This window comes from Natrix helvetica (assembly GCF_964273705.1).
Source record: "Natrix helvetica genome assembly, chromosome: 1".
Classification (NCBI taxonomy): Eukaryota; Metazoa; Chordata; class Lepidosauria; order Squamata; family Natricidae; genus Natrix; species Natrix helvetica.
In genome coordinates this window covers 18,437,714-18,460,653 of record NC_138548.1, presented here as the reverse complement: position 1 = coordinate 18,460,653, position 22,940 = coordinate 18,437,714, and the positions used below count along the sequence as shown (strand labels likewise).

Genomic DNA, 22,940 nt, shown 5'->3' with positions numbered 1-22,940 from the left:
ATTGAGAACTCTTTTACCCCAGTTGAATTGTGCACACTGTTTAGTACCTGACATTCACATATCCTTATGCAAATTATTGTATGCCCCCCCTTTTTTAAATCTTCTGATGTAAAGTCCTATCTACAAGTGTTTCTCGACTTAAGGTCCATAATTGAGCCTGGAATTACACTCAGAAGTTGTGCTGGTTGCTACGATAGCAACAGTCTGACCATGCCCAATTTCATAATCTTTTTTTGTGGCAGTCATTAAGCAAAGTCTGTAGTTGTTAAACAAAAAGCGGTTGTTAAGCGGCTGCAGACTAAGCCATTGTCTGCAGTAGGTGGTTTTTGCTGAATACCAGAAATAAATGTTGGTTTCTGGTAAAAAATACCCATGAATTGCAGTCAATTAGGATGAATTAGAACTTTGAATCTGGGTCATAGATTCACCTGGGGAGGTCTGGCATAACTTTGAATAGTCGCTAAGTGACTGGTCATAAACCAAGATTCTAATTCCTTACTCTCAGGTGGTATGAATCTTCCCAGTTGCTTCTTCTTCCTAATCCCATTATCCTTGCCATCCATAGCTCGACAAGCCATCAAGATGAATACAGGTAGTCCTCGACTTACAACAATTCATTTAGTGACCGTTCAAAGTTACGATCGTACTGAAAAAAAGGACTCATGACCGTTTTTCATATTCAAGACCATTGCCGCAGCCTCATAGTCACATGATCAAAATTCATATTCTTGGCAACTGACTCATATATAAGACGGATGCCACGTGATCACCTTTTTGTGACCATCTGACAAGCAAAGTCAGATTTGTTTAACAGTTGTGTTATTGACTTAACAATTGTAGTGAATCATTTAAAAAAAGCGACAAGAGGAGCCCAAAAAACTCATTTAACAACTGTCTCGCTCAGCAACAGAAATATTGCGCTCAGTTGGGGTCGTAAGTTGAGGATTACTTGTAATACATTCCCAGGTTCATGGATAAAGCGTTCTTTTCAAACTCGGATCTGTTTCTCTTTTCAGCTTGCCCAGAAATACGACCCACAGAAGGAAGCAGAATTACGGGTATGGATAGAAAACCTCACGGGGAGGCAGATTGGCCCCGATTTCCAGAAGGGGCTGAAAGACGGCGTCATACTTTGCGAGTAAGTAGGCCGATGAAGAGAAACTTGTACTTTGAAGCATCGTTCCTGCTCTTCCCCCATAACCTCTTCCAAGATGTGTTATAAGAAGTTATATTCTTTTCGGGAAGAGCCAGTGAGCTCCAAAAATGGTTTATGGAGACAGGGAGAGGCCTGGAATGCTTAAAAGGCTGTGTGGCATTTGATTATGAGATGGTGAAAGACATCATGTTTCGTCTGAGGCAAAAATAATTTACAGAGCCTAATGGTTTTGTTTTGTTTTTGTTTCTGGTGTTGCTTCATTTCTTTTTTCCCACTCTCATCGACTTTCACTTGGCTTCGTCCCATTGCTGCGCCAATTTGCTTATTTATTTTTTGTACAGAAGCATACAGACTGTTTTTACAAACATTTGTGAAAGAATGGGTCGCTTTCTGCAAATGTGCACATTTTTGTACTTTTTCTTACCTGGATGGCAAACCTGTGCCATCTCTGGGGGCACGCGACCCGTTGCCCAGGTCAGCTCCACTGTGCATGCGCTTATGTTTCCTGCCGGCCAGCTGATTTTCGGGTCTCTGCTGGGAGACGTGTGCGCATGCCTGGGGGGGGGGGGATGTGGCGCCCCCCTGAACCCTGTTTTTGGTTCCAGGAGTCTTCAGGGAGGCCTACTAGCACCAAAATGGGATGGGGGAGTCTGGCACCCCAGGTGGGGGGGTTGCGCGTGCATGTGCGGGGGGCATTGCATTATGGGTGTTGGCACACATGCGCTTTTGGCATCCGAAGAAAAAAGGGTTCGCCATCACTGACCTACACTACATTGCCAAAAGTATTCGCTCACCTTCCCTTACACGCATATGAACGTACTGTAAGTGACATCCCATTCCTAATCCATAGGGTTCAATATGACGTCTGTCCACCCTTTGCAGCTATAACAGCTTCAACTCTTCTGGGAAGGCTGTCCACAAGGTTCGGGAGTGTGTTGATGGGAATTTTTGAGCATTCTTCCAGAAGCGCATTTGTGAGGTCACACACTGATGTTGGGCAAGCTTACGTGGCCTCCCACTTCGTGGCTGAGTTGCTGTCATTCCCAAACACTTCCACATTCTCATAATACAGCTGACAGTTGACTGGAATATTTAGGAGCGAGGAAATTTCACGACTAGATTTGTTGCCCTGGTGGCATCCTATCACAGTTCCACGCTGGAATTCACTGAGCTCCCAAGAGCGACCCATTCTTTCACAAATGTTTGTAAAAACAGTCTGCATGCCTAGGTACTTGGTTTTATACACCTGTGGCCATGGAAGGGATTGGAACACCTGATTCTGATTATTTGGATGGGTGAGCGAATACCTTTGGCACTATAGTGTATATATAATGTCACTTTTGTGTGTTTTCCTCTCATTTCTTCATTCCTGCTTGTAAAATTTGGGAGTGAACTTTGGATTTTGGAACATAGATTGCCTTCTAGTTTACGCATACCTTGGAAATAATTCATTCTACAGACGTTACGGGTAAACATGGTTTTCGGCCCCATTGTGATAATGGCAAGTGAATTTAAAAACTGCATTAAATCTAACTGAAGCTGTGTTTTTACTCTCCAGATTAATAAACAAACTACAGCCCGGTTCAATAAAAAAAATCAACACCTCCTCTCTCAACTGGCATCAGGTAAGTACGTGGCTGCAGTGATGGGAAATTAAATTGCAATGATGATTTTATTTTTAAAAAATGGGATGCAAGCCACAATTAAGCAACCATGTGTTGAGTCAGAACATGTTTCTCTGTGTTTGCACATGTAATGTAATGTAATGCAATGTAATACAATGCAATGCAATGCAATGTAATGCTGACTTACATTAAAGAGTCCTGGGATGTAATAGACCCTGCCTGATAAAGCTGGCTTCCAAGGAGATTCCAGCTTCTCATGGTTTGAGTTGCCTATTATAAGAAGTGTTGAGACCTGCCAGCAGCCAGCGGAGTTGGTGGCAAACTTAGACAGTGAGGAGGTTTGGGAGGAACATGGGCCAGTCCTGGAGTCTGGGGAAGGCTCTGATGAGGGCTCTGCGTCGCAGGCAGAGAGGGAGCCAGGGCCGTCCAACAGTTATCAGCTGCCTTCAGAGTCGGAGATCGGGGTGCAGAGGAAGAGCTGGAGCCTGTTCCTGATGCACACATGTGCAGAGCTGCCAGGAGAAAGGAACAGCTAAGGAACAAGGGCCGACTCGGGAGTAAAGGCACAGGTGGACGGTGAATAGCCCCTCCCACAGGGAATAAAGCGGTTGTTTTTTCCCCCACATTTTTAAAAAAAATTAATTTACAAAACAAACATAACACATAACAATCTTCCTTCTTTACATACTGTAGAAAGTGTATCAGTTGGTTACAAAAGGTTTTCGTGCATCTCTTCCACCGTCATCAAATATAGTTCATATTAATTCTAATATTTTAACTCAAATGTTTATACATATTACCATCATCATACCTCCACTTTTATTTGGCTATTAAATGTCGGCTATAATTTATTTGGCTATTAAACATTTAAACTTCTTTCATCATAAAATATACCAAAATTTAGTACATAACCACATATTAGGCATTTCATTTTCTATTTTTAAAATCCTCCATTAACACTGAATCCTTATATCTTATTCTAGCTAAACATCCATAATATTTAATAACAAAATTTTCTAATCCTCCTTTCCAAATCACTGTTTACAATTTACATCCAGTTTCCTTATATTATACCCATACAAAGAGGTTTTATCGCAGGGGTGTCCAAACTTGGGAACTTTAAGACTTGTGGACTTCAATTCCCAGAATTCCCCAGCCAGCCATGGATTTCTGGGAGTTGAAGTCCACAAGTCTTAAAGTTCCCAAGTTTGGACACCCCTGTTTTATCGGGACGAGGACTCTGCTTCATGCTCTTGGGAAGCCTAGGTCACAATATTTTACAACGTTTCTTGCCAGGATTGGTAAGCAAATCACTGCAATTGTTAATTGAATCATGTAGTCATTAAGCAAATGGCGATCTCCTCATCGCCCTGGGACACTTCAAGCATCATAAATTCAGGCTAGTTTCCAAGTGCCCAAATTTGAATCCTGGGAACTTGGAGATGCTGCAACGGTTGTAAGTGCGAGGACTGGTCCCAAGTCACCTTTTTCAGTGCCGTTGTAACGGTGAACAAATGTGGCTGTACATCGAGGACTACCTATAGTTAATTCTAAATGGAACTTCCAAGAGTAGGTGCAGTCTATCACTGAATAACCAAACCTTGGAAACCAGGAATGGGGAAGATCCAATTCAACCTTCATGCTGTGCTTGAAAATTTGCAGGCAATTGGACTAGAAACAGAACTCTGAAAACTGGATGTATTTGTAGATTGGTCAGCCAAGTTGCTTAGATCCTTGAATTTGGCCTGTCAGAGAAGGAAAGCTGTATTTTGGGAGGCATTGTCCCTGCCAAATCTTTTTAAGATTATTGTGTGGCTCTGTGGTTCCTGTGCTATTTTGCAAGCAAGAGCCGAAAGAGAATGTCTGGGCGTGGGCTGAACCGGTCTGCCCAGCTGGTTTTGCGGGTCACGGAGGGACCAGAATTACCGTATTTTTTGGACTATAAGATGCACCAGAGTATAAGACGCACCAAGATTTTGAAGAGGTAAATTTAAAAAAAAGTTTTTGCACTCTGCAGGCCTCCCAAACCCTCTGCACGCCTCATTTTTTGTGGACGAAAACGGGCCTATTTTTTGCAAAAAAACAGGGCATGTATAGGCTTTGGGAAGTTTGTAGAGTGCTCCTGGGGGCTGGGGGGGGGGCAAAAACGAGCAAAATCGGCCCATTTTTTGCTTGTTTTTGCCCTCCCCAGCCCACAGGAGCACTCTACAAACCTCCCAAAGCCTATGCACGTCCATTTTTGCGAAGAGGGCGGGGTTTTGGGACACCAAAAATTCTGTATTCAGTGTATAAGGTGTACCCAGATTTCCTCCCTCTTTTTTGGGGGGAAAAAGGTCCGTCTTATACTCCGAAAAATACGGTAGTTCCTGAGGATGCTGAAGTCCAACTTTTGAAAACCTTGTTCAATGGTCTGGCAGCCTTCTGGGTTTTTTAATGGGCGTTTTCCCACCGAGCTAGACATTTGTTTTTGACTATTTGTTTGGTTGAATGAGATCAGCCCTTAGTGGAAGGTGATACAGCGGCTTTCTCCAAACAGGTGTGCTGCCTTGTTTTGGGACTGCAGAGCTGCTAAGGATTCTGGGGATGCTTTCAACAATTCTGAGGGTGCCAGGTCAGGGAAGGTTTTGATACAGCCACTGAACTCTAAACCTCGTTTTTACACAATGGTTAATCCTTATTTGTTTCCTTGGGGGTAGTTGCCTGAAAAAAAAAAGTTAGGCAGTGTGCACCCTGCATAGTCAGAAGTAGCAAATTGATATAGCCAAGGTTTTTATTTTATTTTATTTCTTAAATAATTTTTATTAAGCTTTTTACAAAACAAAACATAAAAACCACATTCTACATCCATTCTTCCCATTCCTAAGACATCGGTATATCCCATTTTGTTTACCGTCATATATACTTTCCATTCGTTTTACATTTGCTATTTCCTCTTTACATTTATAATTTCTATAACCTAATATTACATGCATGCATGCATGTATGTATGTATGTATGTATGTATGTGTGTTACAACCCCTGGTATGCCCAAATATGGGAGGGAGCTCACTACTCCCCCTTTCTGTCCTTCGGCTCATTCCAGAAAACCATCCAGGCAGAAAACCATATTTTTATTTTTAATGTTGCCTTTGCTTTATTTATCAGCACAAATACAACACACACACACACACACACACGTATATATATACAGGTGAAACTCGAGAAATTAGAATATCGTGCAAAAGTTCATTTATTTCAGTAATGCAACTTAAAAAGTGAAACTAATATATGAGATAAGACTCATTACATGGAAAGCAAGATAGTTCAAGCCATGATTTGTCACAATTGTGATGATTATGGTTTACAGCTCATGAAAACCCCAAATCCACAATCTCAGAAAATTAGAATATTACATGCAATCAATAAAACAAGGATTGTACATAGAACAATATCGGACCTCTGAAAAGTATAAGCATGCATATGTACTCAGTACTTGGTTTGGGCCCCTTTTGCAGCAATTACTGCCTCAATGCGGTGTGGATGGAAGCTATCAGCCTGTGGCACTGCAGAGGTGTTATGGAAGACCAGGATGCTTCAATAGCAGCCTTCAGCTCTTCTGCATTGTTTGGTCTCATGTCTCTCATCTTTCTCTTGGCAATGCCCCATAGATTCTCTATGGGGTTCAGGTCAGGCGAATTTGCTGGCCAATCAAGCACAGTAATCCCACGATCATTGAACCAGGTTTTGGTGCTTTTGGCAGTGTGGGCAGATGCCAAGTCCTGCTGGAAAATGAAGTCAGCATCCCCATAAAGCTTGTCTGCGGAAGGAAGCATGAAGTGCTCCAAAATCTCCTGGTAGACGGCTGCGTTGACCCTGGACTTAATGAAGTCATAATCATCACAATTATGACAAATCACAGCATGAACTATCTTGCTTTGCATGTAATGAGTCTATCTTACATATTAGTTTCACCTTTTAAGTTGCATTACTGAAATAAATGAACTTTTGCACGATATTCTAATTTTTCGAGTTTCACCTGTATATATTCTACTTTCATTCGTTATTCCTGTTCTCTAGCCAATAATACCATTTATCCTATACTGTATGGTATTTTTTTTATCTTCTTCATCTTGCAGTTTAAAAGTTAATTTGACCATTTCCGCGCAGTCCATTATTTTTTGAATTTTCGGAAGGTATGCTGTTTAATTTCGAATTTTGAGCATATGTTATTCTTGCTGCTGTCAGTATATGTATTATGATATAATTGATTTCCTTGGCAAATGAAAGGTTTTTAACTTGCCCTAATTTGGAAACTCTATGGTAAATTCAAACCACTGCCTCTTCCGACTGACGTGTTGCACACCTTAACATCATGCTGGGTTGAAGAGACGACCCCATCAGGATCCATGCATCCAGATTCTGCTTGCCAACAGAAGTTCTCCCTGCCATCTGGACCATTTCTCGTGTTTTTAGAGGAGTCTTTCCTACTTGGTTACAGCTACCAAGAGTTGCCTGAGCAATTCTGCATATTTTAGCAATAGCACAGGGGTCGGCAACCTTAAACACTCTAAAGAGCCACAAAGGTCCTAAACGGAAGTTCCCCATTCAATTCTGAAGCCGACTGGAAGTCCAGTTCCCCCATCATAGAGTCTCCTCCTAGCACGGCATCCTTTTTCCTCTACTCTGCTCTAAAGAGCAACTGCATTGTGGTTTCGGGGAGGGGGGGGGAGATGGGAGGGTTGCACATTAGGAGCCCTAGTGGCACAGTGGTTAAAAAACACTATTTCAGGCAAACTCTATCCACAGCCTTGAGCTCAATCCTGATGGGGCTTAAGGTTGACTCAGCCTTCTATCCTTCTGAGGTTGGTAAAATGAGGCCCCAGATTGTTGAGAGGAATGTGCAAACAATGCTTACATTGTAAATTGCCCAAGGAGTGCTGTATGATATATAAGTATATAAGGCAGTTTGGCAGTTCAAATCCCTAGTACAGGTCTTCTGCATGAGCAGGGGGTTGGACTCGATGACCTCCAAAGTCCCTTCCAACTCTATTACTTTAATCTGTTAGCTGCATAAATAGAGGGATAGAATCAAGATCACATGAAGTGTTAATAACACTTTATAATGCCTTGGTAAGGCCACACTTGGAATACTGCATCCAGTTTTGGCCACCACAATGTAAAAAAAGATGTGGAGACTCTAGAAAGAGTGCAGAGAAGAACAACGATGATTAGGGGACTGGAGACTAAAACATATGAAGAACGGTTGCAGGAACTGGGTACGTCTAGTTTAATGAAAAGAAGGACTAGAGGAGACATGATGGCAGTGTTCCAATATCTCAGGGGCTGCCACAAAGAAGAGGGAGTCAAACTATTCTCCAAGGCACCTGAGGGAGAACAATGAAGCAATGGGTGGGAACTAATAAGGGAAAAAAGCAACTTAGAACTGAGGAGAAATTTCCTGATAGTTAGAACAATTAATCAATGGAACAACTTGCCTCCAGAAGTTGTGAATGCTCCAACACTGAAAGTTTTTAAGATGTTGGATAACCATTTGTCTGAAGTGGTGTAGGGTTTCCTGCCTGAGCAGGGGGTTTGACTAAAAGACCTCCAAGGTCCTTCCAACTCCGTTATTCTATTCTATTCTATTCTATTCTATTCTATGCCTAAATGCTGTTGCTATTGCTGCTGAACATGAGAACAAAGCTATGTATGAACAGATAACATAGGAACTAGTCCAGCAGTCTGTTTTCACACTGAACTATCAACTATCCAAGGAAATCCATAATCTCCCAGCAGATTTCCTTCGGAGGCAGTTCCTCTATCTTCAAGGCTAACAGCCATTATCTCTTACGATTTCCTTGAATTTTGTAGTGTCGCTGATTCCAAAGTTGAATTGCACATTATGCAGATAAGTATTTTCGTTTGTCTATGCTGTCCCCAAAGTGCTTTTTCCAAAAGGCAACTAGACTTTCTTGGGTCCCCCCCCTCCCTTTGGAAATGTTCCGCTTCTCATCCAAGTAAACTGTCCCCCCCCCTTTTTTTTTCTCCCAACAGCTGGAGAACCTCTCCAACTTCATCAAGTCCCTACTAAGCTACGGCTTGAAGCCCGTCGATCTGTTTGAAGCCAACGATCTGTACGAGAGTGGAAACATGACTCAGGTGCAGGTTTCGCTCCTTGCTCTGGCGGGCATGGTGAGTGAAAAGATCCTCTTGTCTCCATGGAGGACAGACTGCTAGTTCTCCACCTTAACTCTGCATGGCTACTTAAGGTGACTGGCCCGCCTGTTAAGGCGGCTGCTGTCATTAGCAATGATGCAATTTGAATACCGTGTGGGCAGAATGCCAAGTTTGTAAGGGGACTTGTGTGGATGCATCAAGACCAGGGCAGGTCAAGAGGAGAGGAGGCTTAATGAGCTGTGGTGGCGCAGTGGTTAGAGGGCAGTACTGCAGGCTACTTCTGCTGACTGACTTCCGGCTGCCTGCAATTTGGCAGTTCGAATCTCACCAGGCTCAAGGCTGACTCAGCCTTCCATCCTTCTGAGGTGGGTAAAATGAGGACCCAGATTGTTGGGGGCAATAGGGTGACTCTGTAAACCGCTTAGAGAGGGCTGTAAAGCAATATGTAAGTCTAAAATGCTATTGCTATATATGCAGAATTGCTCAGGCAACTCTTGGTAGCCCCGTCAGGATTGAGCTCCAGGCTGTGGGTAGATTTTGCCTGCAATAGTGTATTTTAACCACTATGCTACTAGGGCTCCTAACCTGCAACCAATGTGTGCAACACTCCCCCCCCCCCGTCTCCCCCCAAAACCACAATGCAGTTGCTCTTTATATGAGCCACAGTGGCGCAGTGGTTAGAGTGCAGTACTGCAGGATAATTCTGCTGACTGCCGGCTGCCTGCAATTTGGCAGTTCGAATCTTACCGGGCTCAAGATTGACTCAGCCTTCCATCCTTCCGAGGTTGGTAAAATGTGGGCCCAGATTGTTGGGGGCAACAGGCTGACTCTGTAAGTGGCTTAGAGAGGGCTGTAAAGCACTGTGAAGTCTAAGTGCTATTGCTATTAACTCCTCCTATATTCCAATTCATTTTTCCAAGTGCAGCCCTCTGTTTTCTCCCCCCTACAGCGACCTGAAAATAAATGTAGGAGACCGAGAAGGTGAATGCAAAACCTCAACCCAAATGAGCCACTGTAGGGAGTTTTTGTTTTGGTATTGCACGTGAGTTAGAACAGCGGTCATCAACCTTTTGGACCTTAGGGACCACTAAATTCATAATTTTAAATCCCACGGAACACCAATAGGATCTGCCTAATGACCGGCTGGGTGGGCATAGCTAGGTGGTCACGTGACTGAGTGGGCGTGGCCAACTCAATGTCACTCACGTTGAGGGGCACCTCGCCAGCCTCTACTCACCCTTCTCTGCCCCGGCTCGTTAGGGTTAGGCTCAGTAGAAGTACCTCACTGAGGACTACAAGCATAGGCTTTCCAAGCAGAGGGAAGACCTGCAGGAGTGCAAGGCCAGGTACTGGCACCTGGAGGCTCAGCGGGCTGAGATGGTCAGCCAGTTCCAGGCCATGATGCAGTCCCACTGGAATAAGGCCCCCCGGCTCTTCGCCACCAGCGGCACTTCCCTCCAGCCTTCGCCCAAAGCCCCCCACCAGGAGGCGGAAGCAGACCCCAAGTTGGAATTTCTGCTCCCCCCCGACCCACCCAAAAACACCCTGAAGAGGAGACTCTCAGCCGCAACACAAACCTTCATGGCACGTATCCGACCCAGGAGCTGTAGTTTAAGGACCCCTGATGTAGTGCAATATAAAAAATGCAAATTTCTGCCTACCACCAAAATTTTCTCATGGACCACCAGTTGGTGACCGCTGAGTTAGAATATGTATCTCTCGAGAGCGGCTTCTAGGATTATTTTCAACTTTTTAAAAAAAGGTTCTATTCTGGATCACGTGACCAGGAAAATTGGTATACTGCTTTTCTCCTAGAAGTACATTGGGGAATTTCTTTAATGGGTGTTTTCTCCACAGCCATTGGCTGCACCTGCCCTACTTTCAGGCTCGTTCTTTCTTTTGCCACATTCTCTCACGCCAAATTTGGTCCAGTTCTGTGTTTGGAAATTTATTATGGAGGGTAAGAAAGATGACTTTGTCAGAGATGGGCCAGATTCATTACCAAAGGGATAAAGGGGAAACCTGGTTTAAGTCCAAAACAAATAGAAAGCATGCCTAAATAGATCAGACACCTCCTTAATTTGCCTGTATATAAGAGGGGTGGGTGAAACACAGAGTATATATAAGACTTACAAGATACTGTCATTAAAGCCACTCCCAATAAAGGTATACTTCCTGTATAGTTGACTCTTTGATCTAGCCATCTTGTCTTTATTTATTTATTTAGTTTGTCAAACTTGTACAAGATAACAGGTATAAGTATAAACATGGACATGAACACAGGAAATGGGTACGAATAAATGGGGACAGTAGGACAGGGACGGTAGGCACGCTGGTGCGCTTATGCACGCCCCCTTTACGGACCTCTTAGGAATGGGGTGAGGTCCACGCTAGACAGTTTAAGATTAAAATTATGGGGGTTTGAGGATGTATCAAGGAAGTCAGGTAGAGCATTCCAGGTGTTGATCACTCTGTGGCTGAAGTCGTATTTTCTGCAATCGAGTTTGGAGTGGTTTATCTTGAGTTAGTATCTATTGTGTGCTCGTGTATTATTGCAGTTGAAGCTGAAGTAGTCATTGACAGGTAGGACGTTGTAGCAGACAATTTTGTGTACTACGCTTAGGTCAAGCCACAGGTTCTGGGTTGTCCAAGGCCAAATTTTCAAGCCTTGGTGGCATAAGATATTCTATTGTGAGTAGAGGAGTGGAGGACTCTTCTCGTGAAATACCTCTGGACTTGCTCAATTGTATTTATGACCTCCCTCCCTTTCAGATATCCCTGCGTGTGGAGAATCTCCCCCGAAGAGTGCTGGTTTTACAAAGATTTTCAAGGTGTTTGAATTATCCAGAGTTGTGTTTCTGTTCCCCAGTGTTCTGTGCTTTTTATAAAACAGTTTAGTAAAAGAGCTGACAGACACACTCACCAGAGTACGGGATTCCATCAGCTTATGTACCGGTAGCTGAAATCTAAAGTTGCTCTTTATCATGAGAACTGTGGAGAAACTTTTGTGCAGAAATAATTCAGGTGTTTTTTTTTTAACCTCTTCTTGCAGGCGAAAACAAAAGGCATTGAAAGTGGGATGGATATTGGAGTGAAATATTCAGAGAAACAGGAGAGAGCCTTTAATGATGAAAAACTCAAGGCTGGACACTGTGTCATCGGTCTGCAGGTACGTTTGGTGACTGTGGCTCTTGAGAGAAACAAGGGGAGATCTAAGAGGATGTAGCGTATGGCCAAAAGACTAAGCTGTGCAATGAGGAAGTCCTGGTTTTGGGACCTTCTTCTATTGCAGGGGTGTCAAACGCGATTTCATTGAGGGCCACATCATGGTTGTGTTTGACCTCGGGGTGGGGGGATGGCTAGGGTGAACATGGCCAGCTCAAGATCACTCGCATCAGGGGTGCCTGTGATGACCTGCGGTGCCTCTGCCAGCAAAAATAGGCTCCTGAGCTCCATTTTCGGCTGCGACAGCTTCCTGCAACCTCTGCCATTTTCTCTGGCAGAGGGTGTAGGAAGCTGTCGCAGACGGAAACGGAGCTCAGGAGCCTATTTTTGCTGGCAGAGGCACTGCGGGCCAGTCCTTTGCTGTTTCCAAGGCGGCCCTTTGGACTAGATCTAAGCACCCTATGGGCCGGATTCGGCCCCATGGCCATGAGTTGGACACCTCTGTTCTAATGTAAAAATGCTTTCTTTGTCAATTCTTTTCACTGCTCAGTAAGGCTGTGAATCACCTTAGTTTTGAAGGCAAAACAGTCTTTGAAGAGCGTGCAAAATGTAACACCCATTTGCAATCCCTTAAAACCCAGTGCATCCTTTTTAAATACTACACGTGTCCAAAGATTTGCTAAGCACTAATGAAGAAGAAGGAACATGTTGCAGAAGAAGAGAAACAGTTTTAGTACCTTGAAGAACTGGTCATAGATGGCTATTCCTAAGCTACATGACACCAGAATGAAGAAACATGGGTCATTGGCATCATACCCAAGCTTTGCTCTTTCACACGCAAGACTATACGGGGCAGAAGAGTTTGCAGGAGGATGTACATTTCAACCCTTGTCTTCCTCTTGTAGACATCTATGGATCAGCTGGATGAAATTCAGACATCTACTGTAGATGTAGTGTATCGGGCATAGTCAGCTTTGTTGCCAAAAAAGCCAACACAGTTCTTGACTGCATAAACAGAGGGATAGAATCAAGATCATGTGAAGGGTTAATACCACTTTATAATGCCTTGGTAAGGCCACACTTGGAATACTGCATTCAGTTTTGGTCACCACGATGTAGAAAAAATGTGGAGCCTCTAGAAAGAGTGCAGAGAAGAGCAACAAAGATGATTAGGGGACTGGAGACTAAAACATATGAAGAACAGTTGCAGGAACTGGGTATGTTTAGTTTAATAGAAAGGGGAGACATGATAGCAGTGATCCAATATCTCAGGGGTTGCCACAAAGAAGAGGGAGTCAAACTATTCTCCAAAGCACCTGAGGGCAGGACAAGAAGCAATGGGTGGAAACTAATCAAGGAGAGAAGCAACTTAGAACGGAGGAGAAACTTCCTGACAGTTAGAACAATTAATCAGTGGAACAACTTGCCTCCAGAAGTCGTGAATGCTCCAACACCAGGAGTTTTTAAGAGATTGGACAATCGTTTGTCCGAAATGGTGTAGGTAGGGCTTCCTGCTTGAGCCAGGGGTTGGACTGGAAGACCTCCAAGGTCCCTTTCGAGTCTGTTATTCTGTTAAGGCTTAATCAAGCTGCTGTTTCTCTTCAGATGGGCACTAACAAGTGTGCTAGCCAGTCAGGAATGACCGCCTATGGGACCAGGAGGCATCTCTATGACCCCAAGAACCAGATACTACCTCCAATGGACCATTCAACCATCAGTTTGCAGATGGGTACCAATAAGTGTGCTAGCCAGGTAAGAGCTCTTACAAAGTGTTTAAATCTTTGTTTTAACTTTTTGTTTTGTTTTAACTTTTGAAAACTCTCATAAAGAGTTTCAGTCTTCCAAGCCAAAAGAGTTTGCCCCAAAGATATACCAGTTATTTACAGGATCCATGCCTACAGCAGAGATAAGGCATCAGCAAATTACCCCCTTTTGGTAAACCTTGACAAGAATATCTCAGCTTGGTCATTTCATGCTTTAGGTCATGATTTAATTTATGGTTTATTGGATGAGCCAGTCAGGTAAACTCAAATATTGCAATGAATCCTAATCCAAAGTTTACAAACCATATTTTGGCTTGATACAATACGCAAACCCAATGTCGGTTTTTCCGATTAACAACATATTTATAATTTATTGGGTCAGTTCTTCATTTTCTCCATTTCTGTTGACACTAACTAGGAAAATTGGGGAAACATGGCGGAAATAAGCACGGTATCTGACCCCAGACATCACTCAGGCCAGAATTTGTAGACTAATCAATCATTTTGCCAATTGCTAATAACAAACCACAATCTTTTCACTCAGGGGGTTCACTTGTAAGCCAAAAGCAAACCATATTATGGCTTTGCACTACAGATAAGTCAGCCATTTCTGTTCAAAATAAAATACAATTCTGGTTTCTCTCATCTTGATGAAAGATCTCTCATAGCTGTGACATATTTTTTGTGTCAACCATTACAATTACCTATATTAATTAACTTGTATTTAATTACTAGCTAATAACCCGGCGTTGCCCAGGTATTTATTTATAGGGGGGGGGGGGAATGTCCAGACCAAGCGTAATTTCTAATGTTGGATTTTTTCCCCCTTACCAGAGGGGAGCCCCCTTGTGGAGTACTGTGAAGCCGTTACCATGGCAACTCCACTGAGCTGCCCTGTAGAAGCCATTTTACGGCAGTACAATAGAATCCATTTTAAGGCACAACAGACTGTATCTACAGAACACACACACACACATTGAGGTGTTTTAGTGGTGTCCTACCCACCACAGTATTTGTTTCCAGAGGGTAAGTCATCTGTGCACCAAGTTTGGTTGAAATTGCTTGAGGCGCAGTGGCGTAGCGTGGGTTGTCAGCACCCGGGGCAAGGCAAGTAATTTGCGCCCCCTAACCCGTGGCAACCCACGCTACGCCACTGGACTCGGGACATGAAGGGAGCTCTGAAGCAGCCGTCCTCCTTAGCAAAGCTCGCAGCGCCCTCTATAGGCCCGAAGCAGAATCATTTTCTTCCCTCGGTTCTGGGAAAATAGGAAAAGGAAAGCCGCCCGAGGTCTTCACTTGCTCTAATTTAAACGTATCGCGTTATTAACGTCCCTCGCCCTGCCCAGCAGTCTTCAAGAGACCCAGATCTGCAGAAGAAAACTTTGGCCCTCTTTCATGCTCTCAACCCCGGGGAAGACCTGCTCGCGTCTCTTTTGTATTAAACGTGGGAAGCGTTCCTCGGCTTCATTCAATTCAAATTCAGCCTTGAAATACATGCAAGTCAACAGCAGAGAGCTGCGAGTGCGAGCGCCCCCCCCCCAGATGTTGCGCCCGGTGCGGCTGGCCCCCCCTGCACCCCCCACGCTACGCCACTGTTGAGGCGTTCCAGAACTTTGCTGGAACATACACACACCCAGCCGTTTTTTTAGAGAGAGATGTTTTAGCTGTTTCCAACTATACCTTTTACCAGTGGTGGGTTTCCATTTTTTTTTTACTACCAGTTTGCTCGCGCGCGAAGTTTTTGCACATACAAAGAAGCGTCCGGGCAGGTGGGCAGAGCCTCCCGCCGCCACTACTACTGGTTCGCCCGATCTGGGCCGAACTGGAGCAACCCACCTCTGTCTTTTACCTTTGTTTGTTTGTTTGTTTGTTTTTATTGGATTTATATGCCGCCCTTCTCCCAAAGGACTCAGAGCGGTGTACAGCATTAAAAAACACACATCCCGAAAGTTAAAAAGAAATTAAATACATATCCAAAAAAACAAACCCAATTTATAGAACAACACATTTAAAAAATGAGTTAAAATTAACTGGCCAGGCCGGCTTGCTGGAAAAGCCAACTTTTTAGGGTGCGTCGGAAGGGATTATGCGAAGCTCCAGGGGCAGCTCATGTTATAATATTGTGATAAACATTCATTCATTCATTTCATTCATCCATCTGATTGATTGATTGATTCATTCATTCATTCATGGTTTGGAAGTGTTACTGCTTTGGACTGGAAGGCTGGGCTGAGGATGGTGGAAAAGATTACTGGAAGTTTACTTCCTTCTATCCAGGACATGGCATATAAGTGTTACTTGATCAAGGTCTGTAGTATTGTCTAGGACTTTGCACATCCTCTCCATGACCTGTTTCCCTTGTTGCCTTCTGGGAGGAGACTTCGTGGTATCTGAAGCAGAACAATTAGATTCTGTAATAGCTTTATACCATATCTTGTTAACTCTCAAGACTCTTTTTTCCGCTATATACTCAAAATGGACTGTGATTTTTTATATATAGGTTTTGTTATAAGTTGGCATTTTTGGATTCTGCTGCTATTATATTATTATACCGTAGCTGTCCTTGGGACGGTGACATTGTTTGGTGGGGAACGGGGGGGCGTTCCTTCTTTTGAGAACAGTGCATCTGTCAATGTCTGCCATGAACCGCGGTGACACAGTGGTTAGACTGCAGTACTGCAGGCAACTTCTGCTGACTGCAATTTGGCAGTTCAAATCTCACCGGCTCAAGGTAGACTCAGCCTCCCATCCTTCCGAGGTGGGTAAAATGAGGAGCCAGATTGTTGGGGGCAATAGGCTGACTCTGTAAACCGCTTAGAGGGGCTGTAAAGCGGTATATAAGTCAAGTGCTGTTGCTATTGTGAATACAGGAAAACAGCAATAAACATGATCCATTTCTCTCTTCCCATTCAGGTGGGCATGACGGCTCCAGGAACCCGCCGGCACATCTATGATTCCAAGCTGGGCACAGACAAATGCGATGACAGCTCCATGTCCCTCCAAATGGGCTCCAACCAGGGTGCCAACCAGAGCGGGCAGGTGTTCGGTTTGGGCCGCCAAATCTACGACCCCAAGTATTGCCCCCAAGGCAACGCTGGGGTGGCGAGCAACGCAGCCCCCCTTGAGGATCAGAACTCAGCCAACTATTATTATTATCAGGAGGACCAGTGAACTGGATGTATTCTTTCCTTTGCCCTGTTTTCTCTTCTTTTCCAAAACCATCGCTGGGCAATTTCTGGCAAAGTCCAGAAATTCTGCAATGTATGTATTTTTAAACTTTTTTCAAAGGAAAACAAAAAAGCTGCGTTTCCCTTCTACCCCTCAAGGATAGGAAAACATAAAAGTGCTTATCCTTTTTTTTTTTTTTTTAAGAAAGAGAGTAAAGCTGATCTTTAATGTTACAAGGGTTAGACAAAGATCGTGTGAACTTTTCCCTGATGCCCAAACTTACCTCCAGAAACTGGAAAGAATAAAGATTGCAGTATTGATTTCACACTTTAAACAAAAATCCACACTATCCTGAACGATCTATTTAAATGATACATGTGCACGTGGGAGTGGGTTGCAAAATTTAACCTGGTAGGTCCAGAAAAAGGAAGCCATTTCCAAAACCTGGACATCATATTTTACAACTGTAGTTGGTCGCAATGCCGAGCTTGAATTTTTTTTTAAACATGGTTTGTTGAACAAGCCAGAGATCACTGGAATCTTCCCGATGCCTCTACATCTGGCTTGTATGGCTTGCATTAACCCTAGTGAAATTCGATGGTATTGGATTTGGTGGGGTTTGTATACAGGTAGTCCTCGACTTATAACCACAACTGAGCCCCACATTTCTGTTGCTAAACGAGTGTGAATTTTGCCCCATTTTACGACCTTTTTGGCCACCGTCGTTAAGTAAATCACTATAGTTGTTAAGTTAGTAACACAGTTGTAAAGTGAATCTGGCTTCCCCGTTGACTTCGCTTGTCAGAAGGTCGTAAAAGGTGATCACATGACCCTGGGACACGGCAAGCATCATAAATAGGAGCTCCTTGCCAAGGGTGCGAATTTTGATGGCGTGACCAAGGCGATGCTCCAGTGGTGATAAGTGTGAAAAACGGGCATAAAACACATTTTTCAGTGCTGCTGTGACTTTGAACGGTCACCAAATGAACCGTTGTAAGTCGAGGACTACCTGTAATGCCCCACCTCACCTGGAGCCTTAGCCTGCTTCCTCCAAGTAACATTGGGAGACATTGAAAGAAAAATAAAACCACCTTCCCAACAAGCAGACGTTTTCCTCAGTTCCCATCTAGTTCTGCGCAGAATTTCCCCTTTTTAATTTCCAACCAATCAGAATAGTTGATACCAGGCTGGATGGATCAATAACAAGTGCTGAAATAAGGTACTTTCATTTCCCCACATTTCCAATTATGCTTTCACATCCATAATAGCAATAGCACTTAGACCAGTGTTTCTCAAACTTGGCGACTTTAAGTCCTGTGGACTTCAACTCCCAGAATCCCCCAGCCAGCATAGCTGGCTGGGGAATTCTGGGAGTTGAAGTCCACAGGACTTAAAGTCGCCAAGTTTGAGAAACACTGACTTAGACTTATATACCACTTCACAAGGCTTTACAGGCTTCTTAAGCCAGGGGTGTCAAACTCGATTTCATTGAGGGCCGCTATCAGGGTTATGAGGGCGCAGGGGTGTGTGGACAAGGTGGGTGTGGCCAGCTCAACGTCACTCATATCGGGTGTGGTGGCGAGTGCTCTTCCAGCGAAAATGGGCTCCCAAGTTCCGTTTTCGGCTGTGATGACCTCCTGCAACCGTCTGCCAGCAAAATCAGCTCGGGAGGGCCACTCGCAATCCTCCCGAGCTCCGTTTTTGCTGGCAGAAGTATCGCAAGTCGGTCCTTCACTGTTTCCAGGGCGGCCTCACAGGCCAGATCTAAGCACCCTGTGGGCTGGATCCGGCCCACGGGCCTTGAGTTTGACACCCCTGCTCTAAGCGGTTTACAGATTCAGCATATTGCCCCCCAACTATGGGTCCTCATTTTACCCATCTGGGAAGGATGGAAGGCTGAGTCAACCTGGAGCCTGGTGAGATTCGATCTGCCTAATTGCTGGCAGTCAGTGATCAGCAGAGGTAGCCTGCAGTACTGCACTCTAAAGCACTGCGCCACTGAGGCCCTATATTGATAGGCTTTTAATTCAAGCACTGAAATTTTTCCTTGATAAACATTTCTATGCTATTCAAGAGAAACGGATATGCTACCTCCACCAGCCTGATGACTATTGGGATATGAAACCCCACAGTTCTCAAGCCAGCTCAACAGGAAAAATCCTGTGCTGCTTGGGAAAACCATAAATTGTAGTCTTATAATCTAGACTGGAGGACATGGTGCAAAAGGTATAAAACTGGAATATGAAAAAAGGAGGATTGGTAATTTGCCCAACGGAGAGTAGAAGCTTCATTACCTTCAAAGGTGTCCAACGTTGGCCATGTTAAGTTTTGTAGACTTCAACTCCCAGAATTCCCCAGCCAACATGAGGAATTCCATGGCTGGGGAATTCTGGGAGTTGAAGTCCACAAGTCTTAAAGTGGCCAAGGTTGGATAACCCTGATGACCTTAAACTAGTTTAGTGAGCATACTAATGCTATTCTTTCCAGAATATTTCCATAATTCTGTCTAGACCTTTGGCATTTTTTCATTGTCGCCTTCATTCCTTCCCTCTTTGGAATCTCTTATCAGATTTTTAATCCAAGGTGATGAACTATAGAAAGTAGATGCTAGTTAGGATCTTTTTTTTTACTTATGGCACTTCAGTTTCAAAATGTTTTGTGCTTTAATTCAGAATTTCTCAACCTTGGCATCTTTTAAGATGTTTGGACTTCAACTCCCAGAATTCCCCAGCCAGCTTGGCTGGCTGAGGAATTCTGGGAATTGAAGTCCAGGAATCTTAAAGTCACTAAGCTTGAGAAACATTGGTTTAATTCATCCTTGATCTGCTGTTACAAAAAGGAGTTTGAACCCAGATGAAACCTCTCTCCATTGTCTGATATTCAGTTATATTGAATATTTCTGCGAGTAAATGATTGGCCATTTTTTCAGAAGCTAGCTACTTATTGATATCACAGGGGTGATGCTGGATTAGAATTTTAATGTTTTTATACTGGAAAACTAACAATGTGTAGCTATCGGTCTTCATCATTTTGAAGATTTGATTCTGCAAGGGTCACTGTTACTCAAGCTACATCCATAGCTATGTACAGACTTCATGTTGCAAGGATGGGGGTATTTTCTAACTAGGAGCTTGAAAAAAGCTTTCAGAAGTCCTATTTTTCTCCTCTGGCCCCTCCTCAGTTTGATAGGGCTTAATATTCTTTTTTTCCCCTGCTGCTATACAACGGATCAAGGGATCATGACCAAAATAAAGCTTTTAAGTCTAGGTACCTGCATACTACAGAAAGGTCTTAGGGACTAGATACTTAGGGAACTAATATATTTAAACATTATTGCTTTTTCAAACATTGGATAGTTGCCTTAATTTTTTATGTGCTGGGGAAAAAAAGAAATGATTTCTTTGCCATGCTAGCTTTCTTAGCAGAAATGAATTTTCTTCCTATTCTAGCTTTTTGCCTGTGGAGATAGAGATTGCATTTACATAACATGTTAAGCTGAACATGTCATGCTTTCTGAAACTTTCCTAGCTTTGCAAACATGCCATCTATTCAGAACTCCTAAGCAATTGATTTTAAGAGTTCTCTGGATGCATTTGGATCAGAACCGTTGGGCCAATATATGCACACTTGTTTGCTTTTTAAGAGGCTTCACTTTTAAGAGAGAAAGCTTCCTTCACCAAGAATATTATCCTGGTGCAAGAGGCTATTTGATATAAAGTGCATCTTTCTCCATCTGGGGCCTTCCAGGGATTATTAACTACAATTCTCATCACTGCAGGCAGGGATGATGGGAACTGTGCTGGAGGACACCATATTTTTGGGAGTATTTGGTCTACAGGCATGCTCCTTTGATCAAGCCTATCTCTGGTTTCATTGGGATTATCAGCTGTGGGGTCTTTGGTGGTCTCTGAGCTTGGTGGTTTTCTTGCAGACATTTCATTACCATGCTAGGTAACATCATCAGTGCTGTGCTCTCTGAGCTTGGTGGTTTTCTTGCAGACATTTTATTACCATGCTAGATAACAGTATCCATGCATTGATGATGTTACCTAGTATGGTAATGAAACGTCTGTAAGAAAACCACCAAGCTCAGAGAGCACCAAGGATCCCACAGTTCAACCCTGAGCTACAAATATTTTATCTTCTATTGCTTTCCAGCTGATATGTCAGTCAAGAGATAAGAGTTAATTTGCGCACACTTTTATTAGAAAGTTTAGACTTTCAGGATGTCACAAAGCTTTTGACTGTGGACAATGTTTCTGTATGAATAGTCTCTGGCATTTGACTTGCCCAGGGGTGCATTTTGTGAATGAAGGTATTTAAATCTCTTTAAAAGTCTGTATTTTTAACACAGCTTCCCTCTATTTTAATAATCAATGTTCTTTCTTTTAAACAAAACAAAAAAAACTGGACCTGCTCTTCTGTAACGACATAGATAGAGCTACGTACATTTCTCTGGCAGAGAAGCCAATGCAGAACGCATGCTGTCCTTATCTTAGAAATAGCGGTAGGACTGATGGACAAAATGTGAACCTGCAATATTTGAATTTAAATAAAAGGGCTTCCAAAGCAAAACAACAACAACACCTGTGTTCATTTGTGTGGGGTTTGTTTTCCTGAGGGATCCAAAATGGAGCAAACAAACAGGAAGTATGCGAGGATCTATTTTTAAGAAATAAAGTGGCCTGTTGCAGGTATGCAAAGTCCCAATTCTTTTAATCTGTGCCCTAAAAAAGGAGGGTGCCACTTGCGTTGTGTAGTTGCAGCTGCCAACCTGCTGTTGTTTTTTTGACAGCTCCCACAAACAGCAGAGAGGTTGTTTTGTATGGGGTAGAGGAGAGTGCAACTGTGCAGCCTTTTTGCCATTCAGGCAATTTCATTCTGTGAGAGCGGAGCAGCTGAGCAAAGCTGTATCAAAACAGTCTGCGTTCATGACAACACGATAAGCAAAACACCAAACACACGGCTCCATTTGAGTCAAATTATGAAAATCACAACACACAGCCTTTTACCTTTAAGTTTCAATGGAAATGTTAACACCCACGACTGAGCACAAAAGCACTGCTGGTAGCAATCACACAAGCACATTTGCTACACGGGTAATCCTGACTTACAATCACAAGTGGAACTAGAACCATGATGGTAAGCCTATGCACGTGCGCCAGAAGTGGCACACGGAGCCATCTCTCTCGGCACGCCAGCCATTGCCCCTTCCGGGTTCCGGCACGCCAGCTGGTCTTTGCGTGTGTGGGAGTGCCGGAAACTGGTAGAATGGCTCCCTGGGGCTCATGCCCGCACCGGGAAGCTGAGCTTCCAGTTTCCGGCGGGCGTATGCGTGCTGGCCAGCTGGTCTTCACGTATGCGCATGCATCAAGAAACCGGAAGACCAGGTGACCGGCATGCATGCGCACGCTGGGGAACTGCTCTTCCTGTTTCTGGCACTCCCGCGTGTGCGTGCCGGGGAGCTGCTCTTCCGGTTTCTAGTGATCCCCTCCCCCCTGCACGCTGTTGTTTCTGCACTAGGTGCTGAAAAGGTTCGTCAACCCTGAACTAGAATTTCATTTGCTAAACGAGGATGTTAAGTGAATCACACTGGATTTTGCAAGCTTTTTTGCCACACTTCAGCGAATCATTCAGCTGTTGAGGAAATCTGGCTTCCCCCATTAACTTCGCTTGTTGGAAGTCAGTTGGGAAGGTCACAAATGGCAAGAGCACTTAGACTTCTATACCGCTTCGCAGTGCTTTACAGCCCTAAGATATACAGAGTCAGCATATCGTCCCCCAGCAATCTGGGTCTTCATTTTACCCACCTCGGAAGGATGGAAGACTGAGTCAACCTGGAGCCTGGTGAGAATCGAGCTGCTGGCAGTCGGCAGAGTTACCCAGCAATACTGCTAACTTCTGCCC

General features: G+C 43.8%; 1 protein-coding gene and 1 long non-coding RNA gene across 2 annotated transcripts in view; both read left to right on the top strand.

The window, feature by feature from the left end:
- Positions 1 to 17,229, top strand: part of CNN2 (calponin 2) — a 39,001-nt gene extending 21,772 nt beyond the window's left edge. The window contains exons 2-7 of the mRNA XM_081960054.1: positions 1,017 to 1,138; positions 2,715 to 2,781; positions 8,815 to 8,952; positions 11,990 to 12,106; positions 13,708 to 13,854; positions 16,779 to 17,229. Of these exons, the coding sequence (XP_081816180.1) occupies positions 1,017 to 1,138; positions 2,715 to 2,781; positions 8,815 to 8,952; positions 11,990 to 12,106; positions 13,708 to 13,854; positions 16,779 to 17,036 (849 nt within the window). The 3' untranslated portion in view covers positions 17,037 to 17,229. The remainder of the gene's footprint in view (positions 1 to 1,016; positions 1,139 to 2,714; positions 2,782 to 8,814; positions 8,953 to 11,989; positions 12,107 to 13,707; positions 13,855 to 16,778) is intronic.
- A 3,613-nt stretch (positions 17,230 to 20,842) lies between these two features.
- Positions 20,843 to 21,617, top strand: LOC309396019. The gene is made up of 2 exons (XR_014176019.1): positions 20,843 to 20,984; positions 21,053 to 21,617. It is a non-coding gene; the product is annotated as an uncharacterized lncRNA (long non-coding RNA).
- The last annotated feature ends 1,323 nt before the right edge of the window (positions 21,618 to 22,940 follow it).